The sequence below is a fragment of the Heptranchias perlo genome, chromosome 1 (genome assembly GCF_035084215.1).
Source record: "Heptranchias perlo isolate sHepPer1 chromosome 1, sHepPer1.hap1, whole genome shotgun sequence".
NCBI classification, from domain to species: Eukaryota; Metazoa; Chordata; class Chondrichthyes; order Hexanchiformes; family Hexanchidae; genus Heptranchias; species Heptranchias perlo.
The window spans coordinates 92,799,081-92,825,672 of NC_090325.1; the positions used below are offsets into that span (position 1 = coordinate 92,799,081).

The 26,592-nt window shown below is 41.2% G+C and overlaps 1 protein-coding gene across 1 annotated transcript in view; it reads right to left on the reverse strand.

The window, feature by feature from the left end:
* Positions 1-26,592, reverse strand: part of n4bp2 (NEDD4 binding protein 2) — an 86,405-nt gene that overhangs the window by 56,006 nt on the left and 3,807 nt on the right. Inside the window, exons 2-5 of the mRNA XM_067988482.1 lie at positions 18,561-20,097; positions 11,330-11,454; positions 7,868-7,956; positions 1,813-1,889 (exon numbers count right to left, since the gene is read on the reverse strand). Of these exons, the coding sequence (XP_067844583.1) occupies positions 1,813-1,889; positions 7,868-7,956; positions 11,330-11,454; positions 18,561-20,097 (1,828 nt within the window). The remainder of the gene's footprint in view (positions 1-1,812; positions 1,890-7,867; positions 7,957-11,329; positions 11,455-18,560; positions 20,098-26,592) is intronic.

Consider the following 26,592-nt stretch of genomic DNA (forward strand, 5'->3'; position numbering starts at 1 on the left):
TATAGCACCTTTAATGTAGAAAAATCTCCCAAGGTACATCACAGAAAGGCAATCAAAAAAAAGGATGCTGAGCCTAAGGAGGAGATAGAGGTGGATTTTTAGGTGACTCTTAAAGGAGGAGGGGGAGGTGGAGATGCAGTGGGGTTTAGGGGGGAAATTCCAGAGCAAGCGGCCTAGGCAGCTGTAGACACGACCATCTGACTGTGGCCTCTTGTGCATCCCGGGTGAAAGCAGGAGGATGCACACGAGGCCACAGTCAGGGGAACAGAGAGTTTGGGACTGGGGGGTGGGGGATGCTTGCAGAGATAGGGAGTGGTGAGGCCATGAAGGGATTTAAACACGAGAATGAGAATTTCAAAACTGAGGTGTTGGAGGTCCAGGAACCAACGTAGGTCACTGAAACGGGGATGATGGGCAAGTGGGACAGGATATGGGCAGCAGATTGCTGGATGAGCTGAAGTTTATGGAGAGTGGAAGATGGGAAGCCAGCCAGGAGAACTGGAATAGTCAGTTCTGGAGACGACAAAGGCATGGATGAGGGTTTCAGCAGCAGGTGGGCTGAGATAGTGGCAGAAGCAGGCAGCGTTAGAGGTGGAAGTAGGCAGTGTTTGTGAAGGAGAACTCAGGTCGAAAAGGACCATGTAGATCCGCTCTAATATAAGTGACGTGGTTCTGACAGCCTCCAGTTATGCCTTCTAACTGATTGGGATTGGAGGTAATTAATATGAACCAATGATAAAAAAAAATGTTCTTGTAAAATGCTGACAAGTTGACACATGGGTTGAAAAGCTGATTATTGGTATGTTTGTGTTGCAAGAGTATGTGTGAGTACACAGTGCACTATCTGGACAGATTTTATAGAGCACATGTAAATTATATGTGGTATCCAGGATATGCAACAAAAAACTAGTCTTTTTTAATAATGTTTTTGCATAAACTTCAAATTTTACAGAAGTAACTTATGATGAGTATTCATTACATTTCACAGCAACGTAGCTTTTATATGTAGTGAGAAGATTAAGTAATAGGATCTGACATTTTGACTTTCTGATGTCACAAACTTAACAAAAATGAAACCACTCTCTTACACAGAGGAAGCCTGACCAAGAAATGCCACCATTTTGACCTACAAACTGCTCTTCAAATGGTGCAACTTTGTTAGAACATTGGTTTTTGGATGACTTCTAAGCATTCTGAGCACATTATAACATTTTCTGCATCAGCAAAACCAAAACAGAATGGTTATATACCATTGGGATTACTACAGCGTTTGGTTGGATAAACATCTCAAGTGTTCCTCTGATGTGGATCTTATCGTTCTGGCACCAAAAATGCCATTTTCAAAGTTGTTTTACTACTTCAGCTTCGCTCAGCTGATAACACTCTCACCTCAGTCCAGGATTTGAGCACACACTTTAAGGGAGCATTGCACGATCAGAGGTGCCATCTTTCAGAAGAGATGTTAAACCAAAACCCTGCCTACTGGCTCAGGTGAATTTGAATAATGCCATGAGATTTTTACAGAGAACCAGGGAATTCTCCCAGCATCCATCCCTCAACCAGCACCACCCAAAACAAATTGCCTGGTCATTTAATTAATTTATTGTTGGTGCAACCTTGCTGTATGCAAAATGGCTGCCAAGTTTCTCTACATAACAGTGACTGCACTTCACAAATAATTATTGAATATGAAGCGCTTTGGGGCGCCATTTGACAAGTTCTTTACTTTCCTTCACTTTAATGGATCATGAGCAAAGCAACTAGTGTTGCCATGATTTCACATCACCAAGACAGAAAAAAAGGTAATCTCACCGTTCAAGCTCCCGTGGTTTAAACTTCCACCAGGTATCTGGTTCACGAAATACAACTTTATAATTGTGTTTAAAAGCCTGTATAAAACAAGTAAAAGGCTTCAAAATCTGTGATAAAATAAATTAATCTGAAACAAACAATTGTAGCTTTAACACATACTTCACAGTCTTAAAATGCCATAAGAATGCTTTCAGTTTTCAATAAAGGCAGATCAATGTAAGATTTCTATTATACACATACATCCTAATACACATAATACATATCACAAACTGCATTCTGAAAAATTATTTTTATACTGTATGCTTAAAAGTGGATCTCCCACATCATTGCTCATGGTAAGTTAGAGGTGCTATGCCCTATAACACACAATGTATTATCAGGACCACAGACTTACGGTGAATTAATTACATCTAATTCTGTTTATTATACATTCCAATCTTTCCTTTTGCTTTAGGTCAAATTCAGCAACTCTGTCCAATATCCGTGAAAACCATTAATGACCTACGTTGATTATTATTTGTTCCTTAATTTATGTATTTGATTTTTCATCTTTTAGCATTATTCTCACAACTTAAGCATATCTTTTCCAAAAGATTTCAAAACAAGCTGCAGCGTAAATTTTAGAATTTTAGGTAAAGAGAGAGAAAGATAGATATGCATGGACGAACGAGTACAGCACCTCCTTTTTTTAATTAATGTTGAGAATTCGAAAGCAACCACTGCTTTCAAATTCTCAATAGGCTTATGCAGCTGGGCTATATATTTTATCTAGCTGTTGTAAGAAAGTACTAGTTATTTGTAATCCAGCAAACAATTAAAAACACTTGCTTCAATGGAACCTAAAAATGAGACCACAGTTACCTAGATCCGCTATTTGCTTGTGCCAAAATAAGTTGACCTTGCAGGATAATGGATGCAAACACTCTTCACACTGTCTGGCTGCATTGGACAGCACTGAACCCATCAGGCCTCTATGCTCAATAATGTGGGGAGCGGGCGCCTGATACTTTGAAAGTGCAATGGATGTCAATCACATTATCAGCCTCACTTTCTTAAGGCAGAATTTTTGAAACTTCTTTCCAAACTCCATCAAGAAGTGCACCCGCCCCTATTTCCACATCCCAACAACTTGCATTTATATAACGCCTTTAATGTAAAAAATTATAAATGTGGACAAAGGAATTGAAAATGGAAATATAAAAATAAGAATAGAATGTTTTATTTTAAAATGGGAGACTGAATTACATCTGTGCACATAGCCTCTAACCCCATTTCACTGAAGACCACATTCTGGTCTTAACTACTCGTGTGCAACACCACACGTGATCAATGAGGCCATACAATAAAAAAAATTATCTATGTGTATACTTCCTGTCTATCACATGTCAGAAGTCATCAACTATTGAATATTTCTGTGTCACATTTGGAGGAAAATAAAAAGTGTAAAAAAAAGGCAGATACTGGGAATGTACGAATTCTCTAACAAAGGAAATACTGGAGCCACAATGTCTGCAGTTTGTTAACTGTGTATAAGCTCACCCAATACTTACCCAACTGCAATTATGCCTTATGGGCCTTAAGTGACGCAGCTTCGCGTAAGCAGTAGAATAATACATTGCATGTTAAATGCTATAGTGCTCCTGTCTTTATGAAACAGCACATCAAACTTACCATGAGCAACACCATTGGAAATCAGCTACTACACATTCAGTGTGCATTTTATCCATCACACTTAACACTGCACATGTATACATGCAAATTCTGTGTCACACTTTCAACTGAATCTCTTTCCTAAAACAGTAACAAATCAGAACTTTTACTATGAGCAATGACTACCAATTTAAAGAACAGAAACTGAGCGAATCAAAATCACAAAAAAAATTCAAAGCTTTTGGTCACATCGTAGAACAAATAGCTCTGAGCAATGAAGAAAATCTACCAATAAAAAACAAAGACAATGAACTAAGTTGCTCAAAATATTTTTGCTCACATTTTCTCAACCACCAATATTTTTGCCTCAACCTGCCATCCGCACACAGTTGAATTGCACAGTTTATTGCATAACACAAAAATGTACAAAATTTGCAAAATGTATTTCAGCTTACCCATAAAATTACCCTATGCATATTAAATTTTGCCTCGAAGCCTAACCTCTGAAAAAAACAGTAAAAAGCTGCTGAAAGGCAGGAGAGGTTGGGAACCCGTTAGCAGTGGCCAAACTGGTTGGGAATGGGTCAAAAGTACTTAATTGGCTGTAAAGTGCTTTGGGATGTCATGAAAGGCGCTATATAAATTCAAGTCTTTATGTCTTTCTTCCTCTTTCTTATTTTGGCCTACCATTCAAATTCACCTATCAATTTCCTTCCCGTGATTTTGGAACTAATAGTCGTATTTTTTCCTAATAGAAATTCATCCAGTCCTTTTCTAAAACCTGCCACAGCTTTCTGTTCCAACATCCCTGCTGGCAATCTGCTCCACAATTCTATCACACTCTTAATAAAAAGTTTTCTAAATTTCCTATTTTCTTTTGCCATCTCCTCGTCCTAAAATCCTGTATTTGACAGAAGAACATTTCTGGATCCAAATTCTCCATAACTGTGAAAATCTTACAGAACTCCCCTTCATCTTGCTCTTCCTCAGAGAGTAAAGTCTCAGGGTAAACAATATTACCTCATAATTCAGCTCTCTAATTTTAGGAATCAGTCTCACAGGCTCAGTGATAGCTCCTCCCAGCTCTCTACCATCAGGGAGGCCAACAGCATTAACATCATGGCAACACCATGACCTCCAAGTCATACACCATCATGATTTGGATGTACACTGATGTTCCTTTATAGCTGTTTGGTCAAAATCCTGAAATTTTGGATCTAAAACCATCATGGAAGCATCATCACTGCAAAGACTGCAGCAGTTCAAGGGGAAAGTCCATCACCACCACCTTTGCAGGGCAACTAGGCATATAATGCAGCCTTGCCAGCATTGTCCACATCCCAAGAACAAAGTTAAAAATTAAATTCCAAAATAATCAATGCTAATAGAAAATGTATTTTCTCCTTAGAAAACCCAACACACATCTTGGCATCGGTACAAACTTGTTTTACCAAATAGTTTGAAAATTCCAGAAATACCCCTCACTTCACATAGTGCTACCATACCCAGGGACTTTCCTCACTGCTGCCAAACTTCATAACCTCCTAACCGACTACTGCTAGATGCTAGGAATTGCAGAGTAAATCAAACTTCATGTTCCAGTCCCTAAGGCTACCAAACCCTAGGTATCCCTCCATACCACAGCCATACACTTATTAACAGATCCTCCTAAATGCTTCCAATGCCCAGCAATGCCATAATTGCTGCTAAAACCCACAAACTACTGACTGCTGCTAATCTCCACATAACTACCTCCAATTTGCTGTGTACCATCTTCCTGTGCATTGCAGGCCTTATAAAAGATTAAGTAAAAATTAGGTGAAGAAAAATATACTAATGATGGCCATTGATTTATAGTTTTCGCAACAGGATAAAAGCAGCAGGATCCGAACTCAGAATGCCCGTTAAAAATTCCAGACTACCACACAATAAAAACTGAATTGAACTTGTTCAATCACCATAAAATCAGTGGTCCTGGGGCTGTGATAATACATTGTGCATTGCATGACACACCACCCCTATTATAAAAAAAGGTATCCTACAACTCACTGTGAGCATGGGAGACATATCATATACACAAAGAAAAACATAGATAACAACAGTGGAATCTAAATCAAAGTGGGTTTGGGTAATTCATAAATGATGGTTAAGATCTGCTCCATGACTGGGATAACATGGCTCCTCATGCTTTCTTTGTACCACATGTTGGGCAAGTAATTAACATGACTAAAGTTAAAACATAAATTATTATAAATGGAACCTATCTGATGTGACTGTAAAATGTGCTCTCTCTCAGCCACAGTGCCATCTTTTGCAAATCTTAAGTTATAGTTATCACCATAACTGGGATACACAAAGTCCAGAATGAGAAAAGGCTATTCAACATGCTCCACCCAAAGTCCATGTATGATTATTCTATCATGGACGTGCCCCACCAACTGTCGATCCCCTTTATAAGTATCATGAATTTTTCCCCTGCCTCCCCTGAATAAAAAAGTAGTGTTAATATCACTATAACTTACAGGCCTTCTTAATGTATCCTATTAAAGTAGTTAATTAAGAGGTTAAAACATGTTTATCACATGAGAAAGGGTTTAAGACCAAAATTACTGCGCAGGGATTGGCCTCCATGTCCTCTAACATCCTCACGAGCTGCCCACTACCCCAGGTTGTATTGTAGAGGTTAATTCCGTGATGATGCCCAGTAACACCAACACATGTTGCATTGAAGCAGCAATTTTGCTGTTTGTGCAATATACTTTGTGATTTGGTTTCAATGCAGCTGGAAACAGTGGGTGCTGATTATTTGATTATGCAATGTGGGTTTAGAATGTCAATGTATTCAATATTCCCTTAAAGTGAATTTTCAAAAGGGGAAACAACTACAGTAGTTAGACAGTGATGTTATTCCTACAAAATATAAAACATTTAATGGAAATTACATCATGCATATGGCAAAAATATATATAATGAACTTCTGATCATGAAATAAAAATCATTCAACTTTTTTGTCCTTAATATTTTCAAACTAAAATCAGCAGTTCACCTTAAGTTGTCCACATTTTGAAAGGTAAAGTTTTTTGTTGAAGATTCATTTCAAGGGAGCACTGGATAACATTCATCAGCAGTAGTTTCTCCCTTCTCCACACATTCACGACTACAGCTGCTGATTAAGGGCTGTTGTGACCCAAGATTAGAACACTACGGAAAAACTTGGGGCTCATTGATTTTAATATTCATCAGAGGTAATTCTGGCTACACTCCTCTCGAGGCTAACATTCCCCCCACCCCCACCAGAGTCCCAACAGTTCAAATCAAACAAATTATTTTAAGGGCCTCTCAAACCTTTATTGATTTTTAAATATATAATTTTTTTTCTCCTTCAGATTTTCTTCCATATATAGTTTCTCACTGCTACACAATTAACAGTTAGGAATATTGCTAGCAAACGGACACATAATTGCATAGAAAGTATTACAAAAGGACCAGCAGCGAGATGCATGACGCTGCTCAGTGAAAATTAAAATTGAAAACGGAAAATCCTAGAAACACTCAGCAGATCAGGCAGCATCTGTGGAGAGGAAGATAGGGATAACATTTCAGGTCCATGATCCTTCATCAGAACCCTCAATGAAAATTAGTTGTTCACACCTTCAATGCCTTTCAGGTGGAAAAGGAGCTGTTAACCAATTCTACAGTGGAACATTTAAGCTTTGTCTGACAAAATGTACAAAAGTAACTCACATTTAAAAGAGACAGGAGATGAATAAAAGAATTAAAAGGTGTGAAAATAAAGGGAGCGTGCACCAAATTTTATAGGAACAGTTAGATAACCCATAATGTCAAGAGTGTTACGTTGCATTAGCAAGACGAGTAAAGATGGGCTTAAAAATAATTTTTAATGATTTTGCTCCAACGCTTCAGTATTTTGCTCCAGCAAAGTGAGCTTTACCAACCCACACAGGTTGCCTGCTCACTCTCTTGGCCAGGACTCGAGTGTGCATCTGTGTGTGGTACATAGGCATTTTTTTTCCACTCTGGTTGCAGATGTGATGAGAAAAATAACATATCTAGCTTTGCATGTGTCAAATTGTAGAACTTTTGACCTAAATTCATCCAACAGTTTGGGTACTTTGTTTTCTGCTAGAAAACATCCATTCTCTCTTCAAACCACTATGCATTGAACAGTATTAGGCAACCAAGAACTCAACCACTCCAAAAGGTTCTATTTCTGCAACTATTATTTCCACACCATCCAGTACCTCCATAAAAGGGGCACAATGCATATGAAAAAAATATGAAACAACATTTAGTATTTCAAAGAAATTGACATACTTTACAAGATACTGCATGTTTACAGAAACATCCAGACTATACAAGTCATTTCTAAATAGTTTTCACTAACCATAGCAATGTAAGGTTTCATCTCCCAGGCCTGTGTGTTTGTGTTATCTATTATAACAGGAGAATAACCTTTTTCCATGGCATCTTTGGCTGAAATAAAATGATCAAAATTAAATTGTACTCAAAAAAAAACGTAAAATGAATGACAACAGTGCATATTACTTGAGATTCAAGTTTAGTTAAATAAACTTGATTTATCTGTTCATGTTTCCTTTAAATCTACAAGTGTTCGATGAGAACATTATACAAATCATTCAAAAAGCAAACTTACTAAACACATTTCTAATATGCAAATGTCACTGTAAACTAAGAATCTTTCTTTAAAAAAAGGCACTATTTTTGTGCCAAAATGTATTGTTTCTTTTGTAAACGTTTCTTCTTACACCTCATTTTCCACTAGTGCTGAATGTTTGGACTTCTGTTTTTTTTTCCCCCCACAGACTGCAAATTTAGTACCCCAGTTTCTTACAGAATGCTAACAGGCACAAGATCCATTTCAGAGTTAAGATTTTGAAGTCTGTTTTTGGTTTAGCACTGTGGAAAGGAATACATTTTCCAGCTTTCACATTCAATATCCCTATCACACACTCTGAGATTATGACCAGATGCAAAGTGATCTCTGATTCCTTAGTCCCAAGCTCAGAAGAATGTTAAGTGTCATTTTTTTTTTACTTTCTACACCAGCCATCATTTCTGCCAATTTTCTCTTCTCTCCTCTCCCCCTCCTCTGTGAACGCCACTGACTCCCAGCTCGAGTACAATTCCACAGCTTCCTCCATACTTCACCGAAGCGACCATTTCTCATATATTAATCTAGACGGGCATTGTTGGTAGGCAATTAAAGACAGCAAGTCTAAACCTGCTCTCATCTGACATCTGCATTTCCAACAGGAGTTTCTGGTTAATATTCAGGGACGAGAACCCTTTACAGTTTCCTGTCCCCTACCCAGTAGTGCTAAGCTCAATTATAGCACCCTACCACCATCCTGAGTTTCAACACCTCAGCATAAAATAGGAATGGAATCTAGGATCTTCCTGGCTTCTGTGGCTCAGCTACTCACTGCCTTCACCAGCTGGGTCTGCAGGGAACCTAACACTGCCTCTTTACAATAACAACCACTTGCATTTATTTAGCATCATTAACATAGAAAAATGACCCAAGGCGCTTCACAGAAGAGTATACAGTCAAAAATCCACACGGAGCCAAAAAAGGAAATATTAGCATACAGGGTAAGATACAGCAAAAAAAAAGGAAGCTTATATCAGATACCGAGAGTTCAACACTGAAGAAAGCCTAGAGGAGTATAGAAAGTGCAGGGGTGAAATTAAAAAGGAAATTAGGAAAGCAAAGAGAGGGCATGAAAAAATACTGGCAAGTAAAATCAAGGAAAACCCAAAGATGTTTAATAAATACATAAAGAGCAAGAAAATAACTAAGGAAAGAGTAGGGCCTATTAGAGACCAAAAAGGTCACCTATGTATGGAGGTGGAAGATGTTGGTACGGTTCTTAATGAATACTTTGCATCTGTTTTCACAAAAGAGGGAGACGATGCAGAGATTATAGTTAAGGAGGAGGAATTTGAAATATTGGATGGGATAAACAGTGAGAGAGGAAGTATTAAAGGGTTTAGCATCTTTGAAAGTAGATAAATCGCCAGGCCCGAACGAAATGTTTCCCAGGCTGTTAAGAGAAGCAAGGGAGGAAATAGCGGAGGCTCTGACCATCATTTTCCAATCCTCCCTGGCTACAGGCGTGGTGCAGGAGGATTGGAGGACTGCTAACGTTGTACCGTTGTTTAAAAAGGGAGAAAGGGATAGACCGAATAATTATAGGTCTGTCAGTCTAACCTCGGCGATGGGCAAATTATTGGAACCAATACTGAGGGACAGCATGACTAATCATTTAGAAAGGCACGGGTTAATCAAGGACAGTCAGCATGGATTGAATTTTCTGAGGAGGTAATAAGGAGGGTAGATGGGGGTAACGCGTTTGATGTAGTCTACGTGGATTTTAGCAAGGCTTTTGATAAGGTCCCACATGGCAAACTGGTCAAAAAAGTAAACGCCCATGGAATCCAAGGAAAAGTGGCAAGTTGGATCCAAAATTGGCTCAGTGGCAGGAAGCAAAAGGTAATGGTCGATGGGTGTTTTTGTGACTGGAAGGCTGTTTCCAGTGGAGTTCCTCAGGGCCCAGTACTAGGTCCCTTGCTTTTTGTGATATATATTAATGATTTAGATTTGAATGTAAGGGACATGATCAAGAAGTTTGCAGATGATACAAAAATTGGCTGCGTGGTGATAGTGAGGAAGAAAGCTGTAGACTGCAGGAAGATATCAATCAACTGGTCAGGTGGGCATAAAAGTGGAAAATGGAATTCAATCCAGAGAAGTGTGAGGTGACGCATTTGAATGTGCACTTGAAGTGCCGTAACCTAAAGGGCTACGGACCAAGTGCTGGAAAGTGGGATTAAGCTAGATAGCTCTTTTTCGGTCGGCATGGACACAATGGGCCGAATGGCCTGCTTCTGTGCCGTAACTTTCTATGATTCTAACCAAAGATGACATGAAGAAAAACTTTTTTTTCAACACAGCGAGTAGTTAGGATCTGGAATGCACTGCCAGAGGGGGTGGTGGAGGCAGATTCAATCATGGCTTTCAAAAGGGAATTGGCTAAGTACTTGAAAGGAAAAAATTTGCAGGGCTACAGGGATAGGGCAGGGGAGTGGAACTAGCTGGATTGCTCTTGCATAGAGCCGGCATGGACTCGATGAGCCGAATGGCCTCCTTCCGGAATGTAACTTTTCTATAATTCTATGATTAGGACAACTTGATCAAAGAAGTGAGTTTTAAGGAGGGGTTTAAAGAAGGAGGGGGGGGCGGTGGGGCGGTGGAGGAGTTTAGGGAGAGCTTAGGGCCTAGATGGCTGAAGGCAATTAATATCAATTTCGGTCAGATTCTGTACTTTTCTGCAAGCTTTAAAGAGCTTCTTCAACAAACAACAATGATAAATAGGAGAGAGATATTTTTATCCATTGGTCCAGTCAAGATTCAAACCTAATTCCACCCAGTTTCCCCCTTCCAAGAATACCATTATTTGAAAAACCTGGGGTATGGTGAGGGAAAATAATTGGTCAAGCTTGCATTGTATACCAACATAAGGCCACCACCGCCCCACAACCTTTCAGTTTTGTTTTACTGACAAAAATAAAATGATGAGTCATCCCAGCCTGTTCTTGCATGCTTTAAAAACTCAAAGCTGACACTCAGCTTCTTAAAGACATTTCTAAACCTGCCCATTTTGAGTAAGAATTCTACATCTATGAAAGGAGAATATTCAAGTAATTTTTGAAATGACTAAGTTGACAAGTTAATGATTGCTGTTTACACAGAGGTGAACATTGTATTAAATTCCCATCTTCCAATGTACTGTAATAATGTCTACAGTAACCAAGAATTTCTCACCTCTTTTTTGGTTCCACTCATGAGCCTCTCCGATCAAACTGGGATCAAACTGGTAGAGTCCACTCCGACTAAAATAGTCATCTGTGCTTAAAATCATTCCATTAGGCCCCTGTTGAACAAGCATTCTATCCAAGTGCAATGGAGACTCATTAGTTATGTTTGATAACTCTAAGTTCAGGTAACTAAACTGTATAATAAGTTTGTATCAGAAAAAGGTGTACTTTTTCAATTTGGAAATGGCTTTTGCTTATTTCCGTGGTAACATAAATTTTAGCACAAGAAATTGCCATTGGGTCCTTCTTGTCTGCGTCGTAATTCGGCGCCTCATTTCAAGAACCTCTATCAATCGCCCCTATCTCATCTTCTCAGTTTGAAAGAATACAGCTCTAGTTGCTCTAATCTTCTTACCTTGTGTCACAGACCCCACAATCCCTCATATCATCCTCATAATCTGCTTTGCACTTTCTCCAGAATTGGTATATCCCACCATTAGTGAGGAGCCCAAAAGCGCACACAGTACTCCACACGTGGTCCAACCATCATCTTGTAGAGTCATCATGACTTCTTCATTTTTGTATTCAATTCTTCTTAAGCATAATAGGTTTTAAAAGGGAAGTGGATAAATATTTTAAACAGAAAAGTTTAAAAGGGTGGAGGGAAAGGGCAGCGGAATGGGGTTTTCAAAGAGCCGGTATAGGCACAACGGTCCAAATGGCCTCCTTCTGTGCTGTAAAATTTTACAGTTCTTTGTGATTTGCTCCATTAGCCAGAACCAAGTCAGTAGTTCAACTTAGCTTGTTGCATTTGCAATGTACTGACTCAGAAAAACAGTTGTGACTGCATTCTACAAATCCCTTCTCATTTAAACTTCCGTCAGATGTGCTCTTCCAATTTATCTCTCAAAAGGTTAAAGTTTCACTTTATTACTGCATTATTTCTACACTCCTCTCTGAATTTTCCTCTTGAATTTCTTCCAAAAAATTTAGCAATCTATAAATGACACCCAATATTATAGTGTGCCTGTTTTTACTCCTTAGCTCAACCCACAGAAACTCTATCAGTATATTATAACTCGGTAAATATTTATTTCTGTGGCTGAAACCCCTACCTTACTATGTAACAAGATATCCCCTCCCTTTTTGCTTTCTCTATCTCTTAACAATGTTGTAACTCAAATCTTTTTCCTTATTGTTATGGGTAAGCTTTTCTCCTTCATTATTTCCTTCTTTTGCTCACGGCTATACTGGTGGATTGTCCCTCTTTTGTCCCCTCTCCGTGTTCTCCATCCTAGCATCTCTAATATTATATGGTTTATGTTATTTTTCCCCTCACTTTGCTACTCTTGAAGCCTCGTTTATCTGTGGTTAGCATCTTGGATCTTCAAGTTTCCTAGTTTTTGTCCATCTTGCCAGTCGCATGCTTTTTAAATCTTTCCCACTATCTAACTAAACATCTCCACCTGAATGAAAATGGCACCAGTGTCCTTGAGAAGCCCATCCCTTCTGTACAGCTTCTGCTTCTCTCAGAATTTGTCGCAACACCCCAGAAATCTGAAATCACAAATTCTTAAACCACAAATTGATGCATGTAATTTTCCTCTCCCTAACTAGTACGAGGAATAATCCTGAGACTACTACCCTCGAGACCTTGCTCTTCAGCTTAGATCCTAACTCCATGAGCACCAGCAGCCCTTGAATACCCAATTTCCATTCTTTAAGGAAGCACTTATTACATAGAAATTACATATTACAAAGAAACAGAAAAAACAGGAAACAGTCCAACCAGCCTGTGTTGGTATTTATCCTCCACACCAGCATTAGTTCTAACTCCATATCCTTTTATTCCCCTTTCCTTCAAATGCCTATCTAACCTATTCTCAAATATTGACATGGTCTCTGCTTCAGTAGCGGTACCTTGTCAAAGAATTTTTTTTTTTTAAAAAGTCCATGAACCCTACACCCAAATTTGGATAACCTTGCAACCTGCCAGAGGCAGAAATTTGTATCTGACAAACAGCCACAAATTTTCAGGCTCTTATACACTACAGCTTGACACAATTCTGGGTCAGGGAGAGTGATACCAAAAGTAACGTTAGCGGTATGAAGTCAGGGTATTTTGCTGTTGATGATGGCAACACCTTTTGGCAGACCTGAAAGTTTCAAAATACAACTCATAGCTACCCCTTGCTCAACCACATTTAATGCCACACTTCCCAAGACTCCACTGCCTGCTCAACTGCATACCCACTCCTCTCTTGTTGCTGCCCACACTCCACCTTCAAATACACTCCTACCTTCTTGAGTCAGCCATGGCTCAAATCGGTAGCACTCTCGCTTCTGAGTCAGAAGGTTGTGGGCTCAAGTCCCGCTCCAAAGACTTGAGCATATAATCTAGGCTGATACTTCAGTGCAGTACTGAGGGAGTGGTGCACTGTTGAAGGTGCCGTCTTTTGGATGAAATGTTAAACTGAGGCCCCATTTGCCTTCTCAGGTGGATGTAAAAGATCCTAAGGCACTATTTAGAAGAAAAGCAGGTTCTCCCCAGTATCTTGGCCAATATTTACCCCTCAACCAAAAAAATTATCTAGTCATTATCTCGTTGCTGTTTGTGGGACCTTGCTGTGCACATGTTGGCTGCCACATTTCCTACATAACACAGTGACTACCCTCCATAAGAACTTAATTGGATGTAAAGTGCTTTGGGACATCGTGAAAGGTCACTTCCCCTCTCTCAAAATATCAATTCCCCTCTGCAGTCAATGCCATTGTCAGCCCAGTGCACGTGACTGCTCCGGATACACAGAATAAGCTGTGCAGCCAAACAGATGGAAAGGGAAATAGCCACTTTCTGCCACAGAATAACTGCATGTGGCTCTGTTGCAGTTGGCCACAATTGCCTAAACAGCAACGGTCAGCAAGCTATTTAAGTGTGATGGCATTACAGCCAAACCCAATCTTGTTCTCGCCCAACAATGACACACATTACCATTCCAGCAGGAATCGCTAGATAGCAATTAGTTGCCACTGATTTTGTTTGCCCCCCCCCCCAACCTTCACAGGATAGGGCTGCTAAGACCAACTGTTACTGTTTCCAGGCTGATATCAGCTAACCTAAGCAGACCATGGAATCAAATGCAGGACTTTCTGTTTTGTTTAGATTAATACAACATGTTGTGAAAATACTCAACTGAAGCACTGGGGGAACTGGATCTGAAAAGTTTATATACAATAAAATGTCAAAGCAAATGTCAAACAACTTGATAGCTCTAAATTATGAAGCGATATTTGCAGAACTGTCTCAAATGAAGAAAAGGAAACAAAATGAACATGATCCAGCTGTTTAAATGGGTGAAAGATATAGACGATGCAGAAATAGGTAAGCTATTTGACTTTTAATGTGTGCACAGAACTGAAGGTCACAGGTTTAAAATTAACAAACCTCAATTAAGATTGACTTTTAACCTCACTGAACAGCAGACATGCAGAACTGGTGCCCAAGAAAAATAGTTGAGGCCGAGTCAATTAATTCCTGAGCTAGATAAATACAGTCCCCACCACTTTCACCGTCCCCGTTTATCACAGACTGCCCCCTATAATCGGGCAAATGGCGCGAACCATTTTCCATTACCATAGGCGTCAATTACAAAGGCGCTACTTAAACTGTATTAAGCGGGCCGCTATTTCAGGCAGTTCAAGCAGTTTTTCGCAGTGCGATTTTTTCTGTTTAAGTTCTCTCTTCTTGGTCTTCCCTCTTACTCTCTATTTCTCTCTCACTTGCTTTGATTTATGCAGTTCGATTAGGATTACTGTATATTTGGTTCCAGATTGTCACTGCCGTTAGTTGTAGATGACAGTAACAAAATACAATAGTCGGTAAATTCAACAGCGACACAAAGATTGAACTGGGCTGTGAAGCTGCTTTTTGAGAATTTCTTTACCAGATTGAAACAAAAACTACATCTGGTCTCTGAAACGTGTTTGGTACAAGTATTGGAATGAATAGTCAAACGATTCCAGGTGTCAGAGCAGTTCTTTCAGAGGCGGTGGGTAACTCTTAATAGAGCTGTTGACAATCACTTTCTGCAGCAAAGAATTCTTACCGCAACTCTGCCAATCCAAACTTTTAACACTGTACAAACCAGGAGATGATCAATTTGAAGTAGAAAATGCAGTAAATAGTAACTTTTCTTTCCCTATAATTAGGAAAATACATAGAAAGACATTCAACCTGATTCAATAATTGTACCGTTGGTATTTTGCTTGGGCGGAGATTAAGCGATCCTTAAACGTATTTGCTGGAGATTGAGATATGATCTAAATTTAAAATATATTTAACAGACATTAATTATTTGATTTCTTAAGTGTACGGGTCTAACTACTTTTATTTATGTTGGCTCTAAACTCTATGCCTCATTCGGGATATTTGCTGCTTATCTGCAGGTGTTTTAAGTTAATTTCGATGTTAATTTCCACGAGGGGGCCTGGCGCTGAAACTATTAGGGAGTCTGATGGATTCGCCGGTCACCGCGTATCACGGGCAAATCGCGGTGGGGACTGTATCTGGTTGATAACTGGGCTGGAAGTTATAGCAATGGGTATAGACTGCAATGATAAGGATTCCATGTAACACAATGGTTCCTGTGCTGCTGGGACAAGGAAAAGGAAATCTGTATAGAGGGTAGCAGTCCTGGGTTGAATAGGTTGGATTAATATTTGGTGGTGTATGGAAAAGGTGGGGGAGGTGGGAGGGAAAGTGAGGGAAGGAAAATGTGTGGGGAAGGGAAAGAAGGAAGTGGAAAGGGGATAGGGAAGGGAGAGGGGTGCAATGGCTGCCCTTCCCTCCCTTCTGTTTGGGGGGGGGGGGGGGGGAGGAGGAGAATGTTAATTTACCTTCCTTTCACCATCGGCCCTAGTTCTACTTTCAGTGGGGGAGGGGGGGCAATTTATAGATCCATAGCACCTACTTTGCTCTCAGTCTGGGTGGGGGGGGGGTGGAATGGACGTATTGAGTACAGATCCTACAGTTCACGTCATATTCCCACCCCCACTTGTTTGATTGTGAGGGGCAGCTTGAATGTGAGGAACAGTTTGATTTCCTCACTAACCTCAATTTTTCTTCCGTGGGTTGAAGAGGGTTTGGTTAGAGAACTTGATCCCCTCTAGCCCTGCTTAAGCTCTCAAATGTTGGGAGGTCAATATAACTGTCTCACCTTAAAGAGTCAAGTTAAGTTGAGAGCAAGATGATGATTTATTTGGGGCGAGGGGGCTGGGGTGGGGAGGGGAAGAGAGGCGAGGGGGTGGGGAGGGGAAGAGAGGCTAGAGGAAGCTGTCGTTGCAGGTCCAACCAGGCAGAATTGCATTCTGGGTGCTGTGTATTTTCTCTCTCTAAGGTTGCCAGAGGCTGCATTTCCTGATGCTTTGAGGGGAGTCTTTAAATGGAGCTGTATGCGTAGACAAAATCTGACTAACGACAAAAATACAGTTCCACCATTACATGACAGGTCTTTTAACATTATAATGCTAATCACAGGATCAATTACAAGCATAACAAGTATTGCAGACAGATGTTGACACTTACAAAATGGATCTTCCCATTGCCAAAGCTTGATTGATATACGTGTTTTCAATGTATTGTGAGCTGTTTGTAGCTTGTTGGATGTTTGCAAAGGTAAGTGATCTGTGTTTATTTTAATATTGCGTTGGGAAGTTAGGACTAGGAAATTTCTCTCCTTCCTCTCCCAACCTGATTGTAGGCCAGAAAAGTAATTCCCTTCTGTGTTCTCTTCTTTCCTGAAATCAATGGTCTTCCAGGAGTGGAATTAGTAAAACTGTGTGCAAAATGTACTGGGATACTCTTCTGGTTTCAGTAACTTTCATTTCAAATGCAATTTAATACCTACACCAAGTGTATTGACAATTGTGCACTCAAGATTTCTAAACCAATTAAGTGCACAGAGTCTGCATCTATGTACATGGAATGAACACATCAATATGACTCCCAGTTCTAACTAATAAATTATTTTCAATCTTCTAACATCCTCACAATTTGCATTTATATAACTTAATCTAATAAATGCCCCACATTATATTACATAGGAAAGAATAGACAGCAAGCGGTGATAGAGGAGTTGACAGATGAGCAAAAGCAGGATCAATAAAGGCAGAGAGAGAAATAGCACAGCAGTGGGGCTTTGGAAAGGAATTTTACAGAGTAGGGCAATGGCGGCTGAAGGGCAGAGGCACAAGATGTCAGAATTGAAAGATCAAAAGACACTAGCTGGGACATGTCGTCAGAAAGGCTAAAACGATAGGATGGGTCAAGGCCATGTAGGGATTTGAAAACACACACAAAGACTTAGAATTCAGTGCAATACTGGACAGAGGTTGCTGAGGACAGAGGTGAATGGCAGGATGCAGGCAGTGGGATTTGGACAGGTTGCAGCTATGTAGAGTGGAGCTCAGGAGGTCAATAAGGAGAAACTAACCACAGGACAATAAGGTGATCTTACACTTATAGTTCACAAATCAGTACAAAGTTAACATATTAAAATATGAATCAGTAAAAAATATTTCAACCAATTGAAATGCAGTTAGCATATACTGCAACACTTTTTAACTATTGTTTCCTTTTGCCGACTTAAGGACAGTAACTGCTCTTCTAAACAAAGAAAATAAAAGAACTTGCATTTATATAGCACCTTTCAAAGTGTTTCATAGCCAATGAGTAGTCACTTTTGTAATGTAAAAAAACTCAGCAGCCAATTTGCTAACAGCAGGGTCTCACAAACAGCAATGAGATAAATGACCTGTTAATCTACTTTAGTGATGCTAGTTCAGGGATAAATGTTGGCCAGGGAACCGGGAGACCTTCCCTGCTCTTTGGTTATTGCCATGGGATCTTCTTCATCCACCTGAACAGATAGATGGGGCCTCAGTTTAACATCTCATCTGAAAGATGGCACTTCCAACAGTGCAGCACTCCCTCAGTATTGCACCGAAATGTCAGCCGAGATTATGTACGAATCTCTGGAATGGGGCTTGAACCAAAGACCTTCTGACTGAGAGGTGAGAGTGTTACCACTGAACCAAGGCCAGCACTTAAAGTAATCCACTGGTTGTAAAGATCTCTGAGAACACGATACGGCACTATATAAAGGCAAATTCTTTTCTTTCTGCAATTGTTATCCTAATTCTGCACAAAAATGAAAAAAAATTTTACAGTTATGTCATACCTGGCCAGCGTACTTTTTCCTGATCCTGGTAGTCCCCTCATCAAAAACAGCACTTTCGCTGTTCCCAGTGTCTTCCAGTTCTTATGCTGTGGTGATGGATACTCGTAAGTCTGCAGCTGCTGAATGCCATATTGGTTTAACCATGGTTTTGAATGCAAGTTGTTGGCACCCAATCTCATAGTCAGATGAGGTGGATCAGGACTTGACACTGCACCTGTAGGTCTCCATGTTGAAGCAACACCAGGCCTCGGTTTTACAGGACTCACTGCCACAGGAGTGACAAAAGTTTTTGCCATACTCATAGGCTGGAACTCAGGAGCCCATGGATTCCATGATATTGGAGATATATTTGGAACATTTGTAAAAAGTACGCTATTGGAATATTGAGGATAGTTTGCTTCCCCACTGTTCATTAATTTGGGGAGTTTTTCACCACTGGTATCTTGCCCTACATCAAACCAATAAGGAAAACAGGTTGTGTTTTGTTGCATATTGTTTGAAATACTCCCTGTATTTGCTAATGGCTTTGTTGAGATGGTGCTGCTATTTGGCTTTAATTCATTTGTTCCTTTATATTCTTGAGGTCCTTCAAATAATTCATGATTTTCTAAAGATGATGGATTTCTGCTCGGTCTGAACCATGATATTTCATTTCCAACTGTACCAGAAAATCTTCCTATTACTTTATCAGAAATGCCACTACTATGCTGGTCCACTGTATTTGGATGTAGGTCATACTTTTGACTAGAATGCTCTGAACCACCATATTTGTTTGAGCCAATAGTGCCAATATTCATAGAAATGGCTGCTGACAGACTGTTACTTTCACTTTGATTTGTCCAAATATCTACACTGTCTGTCCTCATATTGCTCGGAAATCCAATTTTCCCAACTCCAGACTCAATGAAGGACTTCTTGGTGCCGGGTCTTTCAACAGCTTCCGAAGAGAACTCGCTATAATTTGACTGAACTTCTGATCTTTTCTCAAAGATGTTCTTTTCACCATCAAAACACTGGATCAATTTTTCTTCATTGTCTTTTGAATTCAAGGCTAAGGGTGAGTGCCTGAGAGATACCCTATCATCAGCACCTGTTTGCTGTCGATGTGACGTACCACTCAAAGCAGATATCAAATTTGACTGAATTAGCTGAGGCAACTCGTCACTGACACAGAATCTAGAAAACTGGCTAATGGGAGAATTATATCGGTTCATAAATGGCTGGTATCGTTGAAAAGACATGCACTGTTCTGGGCCAGTTTCATAACTTGTGTTTATGAAAGACCTCTCCAATTCATTGTCAATGGAAGAGTCCAATTCTTCAGTTAAATCCAAGCCAGATGTTCCAACACTTTCAGAAACAGCAACTGAATTACTTCCGTGGTCTTTCATGACAGTTTGGTCAGCCACTTTGCTGTCACTATTAACTTGATCATCACTCAGAGCAGCTGCCACACATTCAAAGCCTGAGAAGCAGGAAGACGCCACTCCTTCAGCTGCATCAGACAGTACCAACAAAGAATCCATTGCAGTGTCAGCTGGGCAAAACAAAAGAGGAATTTTCACTTAAGTATGATAACAACAACAACTGGCATTTACTTGACACCATTAACACAGTAAAAAGCATCCCAAGGCGCTTCACAGGAGTGTTATCAAACAAAATTTCACACCAAGCCTCGTAAGACAAGATTAGGGCAGGTGACCAAAAGCTTGTTCAAATAGGTAGGTTTTAAGGAGTGTCTTAAAGGAGGAGAGGAAGAGAGGCGACGAGATTTAGGAAGGGAATTCCAGAGCTTATAACCTAGACAGAAGACACGGCCGCCAATGGTGGAGCGATTAAAATCAGGGATACACAAGAAGCCAGAATTGGAGGAGCGCAGAGATCTCAGAGGGTTGAAGGGCTGGAGGAGGTTAGAGTTAGGGAGGGGCAAGGCCATGGAGGGATTTGAAAACAAGGATGAGAATTTTAAAATCGAGGTGTTGCCGGACCGGGAGCCAACGTAGGTCAGCGAGCACAGGGGTGATCGGGACTTGGTGCGAGTTATGACGCAGGCAGCCGTGTTTTGGATGAGCTCAAGTTTATGGAGGGTGGAAAATGGAAGGCCGGCCAAGAGAGCATTGGAATAGTCCAGTCTAGAGGTAACAAAGGCATTGATGAGGGTTTCAACAGCAGATGAGCTGAGGCAGGAGCGGAAATGGGTGACGTTGCGGAGATGGAAGTAGGCGGTCTTGGTGACGGAGCGGATATGGGGTCGGAAGCTCATCTCAGTGTCATATAGGACGCCAAGGTTGCAATCAGTCTGGTTCAGCCTCAAACACAGTAGCCAGGGAGAGAGATGGAGTCGGTGGCTGGGGAACAGTTTGTGGCGGCGAGTGAAAACAATGGCTTTGGTCTGTCCAATATTTAGCTGGAGGAAATTTCTGCTCATCCAGTACTGGATGGCAGACAAGCAGCGTGACAAATCGTGGCGGGTTCAAGAGAGGTGGTGGTGAGGTTGAGCTGGGTGTCATCAGCATACATGTGGAACCTGATTGTTATGTTTTCGGATGATGTCGCCGAGGGGCAGTGTGTAGATGAGAAATAGGAGAGGGCCAAGGATAGATCCTTGAGGGACTCCAGACGTAACTGCGGGAGCGGGAAGAGAAGACATTGCAGGTAATCATAATAATAACCATACAAAAAAGTTTTTTGACACCGCTTTACAACAAGTTAAAATACAATTTCAGATATTATGTTCTGAACTTTTAGACATGCAAAAAATGTCTGTTGATATTATATGTACCAGGCAGCCACCAATCCATGCAAGGTCATACAAGCATGAAGGAATTTTCATATATCCCCCCCTATCTGGTATGGGGAAGGGAGAGGAGGAGAAGAAACAAAACATGATTGTAACAAGAGACCAATTATGCAACTTATCAGTAGCTTGTATGTATTGGTAACATGCATGTTATTCATCTTCCTATAGTGCTGTATTATCTTTTAAAATTAGTATGTGATCTCATAAATGGAACAGAACTACATCTGGATACCACCGTAAACATACCTTTGTGACTAACTGATTGCCGTGGAGCAGCACCTAACGTTACATGGCAACCACCCTATTCAACCCTTAACAACAGCATGCTCTTCCATAAAAAAAGCACAGTAGCAGGCCCTAAGATAGGTACAAATGAATGAAAGCAATCCATAAAATGCTGCAGTGTAGCAAAAAGGACCTTCATAAATTCAAACACTACCCTTGAAAGATCAACAGATATGTATTGAATATGAACGCTTATGAAATAAGTCAAAGGAGCAATTTTAAAAGCTTGTCAGGAAGGTTCCAGTTTTATGGATCAGAGCAGACATTTTAAAACAAGGCTCAACTGATTTGCCAAATAACTAGAACGTGTTAACCAAAACCCTCAAAACTTACTCACTCCACAAATCATCAACAGTTCATCTGACACACTGATCTGCCAACATTAGCAATGACAAATTGCCATTGACCAAACATAGTCCCATATTCCAGGATACACTTAAAGGAAACTCACCAGGCCCCCATCCACACCGTGCAAAAAGCAGACTTACCCACCGACCTACAAATCCACAACCAAAGATTGGAGAGACGTGAACCCAGATGCAAAAAGCGACACATCACTTGTCCAGCTGATAGATAGGTCACCAGGTGAACACTTTGTAACTGATGAGCAGAAAGCATATACCTATCAAGTGCCCAAGGAGTCGTTTTTCTTGTGTTTTGTCTGTGGCTCCTGACCGGTTCAGTAGTGTTCAAAATTTTACTTGTAACCAGTGTTAAACTGGCCTAATTTTTGAGACACTCAATATAGTTCTGTAAAGTATCCAACCCACTCACTGCACACAAATCCCACTCTGCAGAAACTGAGCAATGCTCACCACAGAACGCTAATCAGCAGACCTTTAGACAAGGCATAACAAACCCCCAATATGCAGAGATTGGGTGCTATTTCCCTGGTCTCAGTGGAAACCCCTCTCTCCAATAATAGAGAAGAAATCAAGCAATAATTCCCCAGACCCCAAGTTGACAACCCCCTTTCCACCCACCCAATTGAGCAGAAAACCTGATCTACCCCTTCGTTCTCTTCCGAGAACAGAGATCGAACGTCATTCCTGACCCAATTATTGAGCACACAGCCCAACCAAATCCTGTCCCAATCCAGAAGAAATCGAGCATCTTTCTCCTGACTTAAGAGCAAATAGTGACCCCCCCCCCCCCCAACACAAAGCAAAAGTCGGTCATTTTTCCCCCAGATCCCACCAGGCACAAACCCTCCACAGACACCTCCCCCCCCCCACCAACATAGAGTAGATGGGACCACATTTCCCTAGATCAGCACCACTATCCAAGATGAGATTGAGCCATTCCCTCAACCCAAATTGAGCAGACAGCACAGGGACCTCCTCCCCCCCATCCCAAGATCAAACACCATTCTTCAACCCAACTTAGTACGGTAGTAAAAACAGAAAATGCTGGAAATACCCAGCAACTCAGGCAGCATCTGCGGAGAAAGAGAGTTAACATTTCAGGTGACCCTTCGTTAGAACTGGAAGAAGTTGAAGATTAAACAGTTTTTTAGCAAGTACAGAGCCAGGGAAAAGGGGGTGGGGGAGGGGAGGAAAGAACAAAAGGAAAGGTCTCTGATAGGGTGGAGAGCAGGAGTGATCAAATGACAAAAGGGACAATGGTGCAAGGTAAGGAGGGTGGTACTGGGACAAGTAAGGAAACAAAAGATGGGACTAGAGGAGCTGTAAATGGCAACATCAGAACCATTACCAGCACCTGCTGTCCGAAAAAAAGGGAGCAGTGGTTAGGATCTGAAGTTATTGAAATCAGTGTCGAGTCCGGAAGGTTGTAAAGTGCCTAATCGAAAGATGAGGTGCTGTTCCTCGAGCTTCCGTTGAGCTTCATTGGAACAGTGTAAGTGGCCGAAGACAGAAAGGTCAGAGTGGGAGTGGGACGGGGAATTAAAATGGCAAGCGACCGGCAGGTCAGGGTCACACTTGCAGACTGAGCGGAGGTGCTCAGCAAAGCGATCACCTAATGTGCGTTTGGTCGCCTCAATGTAGAGGAGACCACATTGTGAGCAGCGAATACAGTATACAAAATTGAAATAAGTACAAGTAAACCGCTGTTTCACCTGGAAGGAGTGTAAGTAAGATAGTCCCTCCCCACAGCTGAGAAAGCTGCAAACCTCCAAATCTATCCCCACCCCCTCCCATTAAGCGGAAATCTTTCACACATCCCCACAAAGTGAACAGAGACGATAGCCAACAGCAACCCCCATGTTTCCCACTGCCCACATCTGTTCACGGCCACTGCTGCCCTTCACCGAGCAGATTTCGGGATCTCCTGTACCCACCAGCAAGAGGCAAACAATGTGACAGCAAAACAACCTCTGAAGTGACCAATTGCTGAAAATGATGGAGTGAAGTGCAGATGAATCATGGTAAGAAATTGGAAATTATTAGGCAGAAATCACAACCCCCACCCTTCCATGTGCAGAAGTTGCTTTGTCAAGCCCAATTGAGCAGGAATACAGCCATCAAGCTCCACCCAACGAGCAGAAACAAGCACACCAACACCCCACTCCCATTCATCAGCATAAGCCAAAGTGACCATCCTGCCTGCATTGAGCTGAAAACAGGGCACCCTGATTACCAAGTAGAAATCAGTACACAAACCACCCCCACTTCAAGAAATCCAACAACCACCCTCCACTGAACAGCAACCCCGCAAAACAACCACCCCACTCGCCGACATACTGAATGGAAGTACCACCAGCAGACCCGCATCACCAGGCAAAAATCCGGCTATAAAACCCCATCCCCCACACAGCAAAAGTTTGATCAACCCCCACGCCCCTAAGATTGAGGGCGAACTCAACTTTCCCCTCCCCCCCACCGAGGACAAAGAGTTCCTGCCCTTCTATTCTGCTCACCCCCACCACCCCCCACCCCGGACACCCAATTATCTCACGCTTTCTAACTTGCTTGACATGAACACTGGACTTGAAGGCACCCGCTCCCCCGTTGCAACACCACAAAAGATTAACTGGTAGTAACAATTTTTTCTTTGAAAAGTATTTTGAAATAGTGAAATAAATATATAAAATCGGAAGAAAAATGAGAGCTCAAAAAACAGTAAATTCAGTGAAAATCAGTTTTTATTTTGAACATTAAGCAAGCAAGAATGCAAGAGATTAACAAGGCACAGTTAAGCTCAATGACAACCCACAATTATTTACACAGTTCAGACACCAGTTTTTGTGGGCTTCAATGGCAGTTCCAAAAATAATGCAATTTAAATTTCCACGATCACAAAATACTGTAAAACTATTTTAGCATTAAAATACATTTTAGTATTTGTAAATGGTCTATGCACTGCTAAATGTTGACTGCTAAAATTAACATCTAAACTAGCACACCACCATTGTATCGTGAAGCAGAAATATTTTTTAAAGTCTGATTGAAATGTGAAATGGTTGGTGCTAAAATTGAATTTTGCAATATATGCTATGGAAATTATATTATGATCATTGTAGGCAGTGTATCTTTTTTATTAATATCATTGTAGTTACTATCAAGGCTCTTCAGCACATGTCCTGACATTATAGATATCACATGATAGAGGGTGTCCTCAATGTGAAGGCAGGACTTGGTTGCCATAGTCCTTGTGGAGACCGTCTTCACACTGAGGACATGTTCCATCGTGTTGTGTGGCACTACCACCATTCTAAATGGATTTGATTAACAACACATCTAGCAGCTCAAAACTGGACATACATGAGGCACTTTGAGCCATCAGCAGTAGAATTAAATTGCACCAAAATCTGTAATCTCATGGCCCAGCATATCCCTCACTCCTCCATCACCATCAAGCCAGATGACCAACCCTGATTCGCTGAGCAGTGTAGAAAGGCAGCAGCAAACATATCGCCAATGAGGTGCCAACCTGGTAAAGCTACAACATGGGACAACATGCATGCCTAACAGTGAAGCAGCATATTATAGACAGAACTAAGTGATCCCATAGTCAACCGATCAGGTCACAGCTTTGCAACCCAGCCACATCCATTCATGAATGGTAGAGGGCAAGTCAGCAACTAACTGGAGGAGGAAGCTCCACGAACATCCCCATCATCAACGATGGCAGAGCCCAACAAAAGGCTGAAGCATTTGCAACCATCTTCAGCCAGAAGTGCAGAGTGGATGACCCTTCTTGGCCTCCTCCTCAGGTCCCTACCATCACAGAAGCCAGTCTTCAGCCAATTCGATTTACTCCACGTGATACCAAGAAATGCTGGAGTGCATTGGACAGAGCAAAGGCTATGGGCCCTGACAATATCCAGGCTGGCTGTAGCGCTGAAGACCGTGCTCCAGAACCAGCCAAGCCCCTAGCTAAATTGTTCCAGAATAACTACAACACTGGCATCTATCCAACAACGTGGAAAATTGCCCAGATATGTCCTGTCCACAAAAAGCAGTAAAGATGTCTTACTGCATTTATATAGGGCCTTGGTAATGCACCTGGAATATTGTGTAGAATTTTGGTCTCCTTACCCAAGGAAGGATAGAGGGAGTGCAACAAAGGTTCACCAGACTGATTCCTGGGATGGCGGGATTGTCGTATGAGGAAAGATTGAGTAGACTAGGCCTGTACTCTCTAGAGTTCAGAAGAATGAGAGGTGATCTCATTGAAACATACAAAATTCTTACAGGGCTTGACGGGGTAGATGCAAGGAGGATGTTTCCCCTGGCTGGGGAAACTAGAACCAGGGGTCACAGTCTCAGAATAAGGGGTAGGCCATTTAGGACTGAGATGAGGAGAAATTTCTTCACTCAGAGGGTGGTGAATCTTTGGAATTCTCTACCCCAGAATGCTGTGGAGGCTCAGTCATTCAGTACATTCAAAACAGAGATCGATAGATTTCTAGATATTAAAGGCATCAAGGGATACGGAGATGGTGCAGGAAAATGGCGTTGAGGTAGAAGATCAGCCATGATCTTG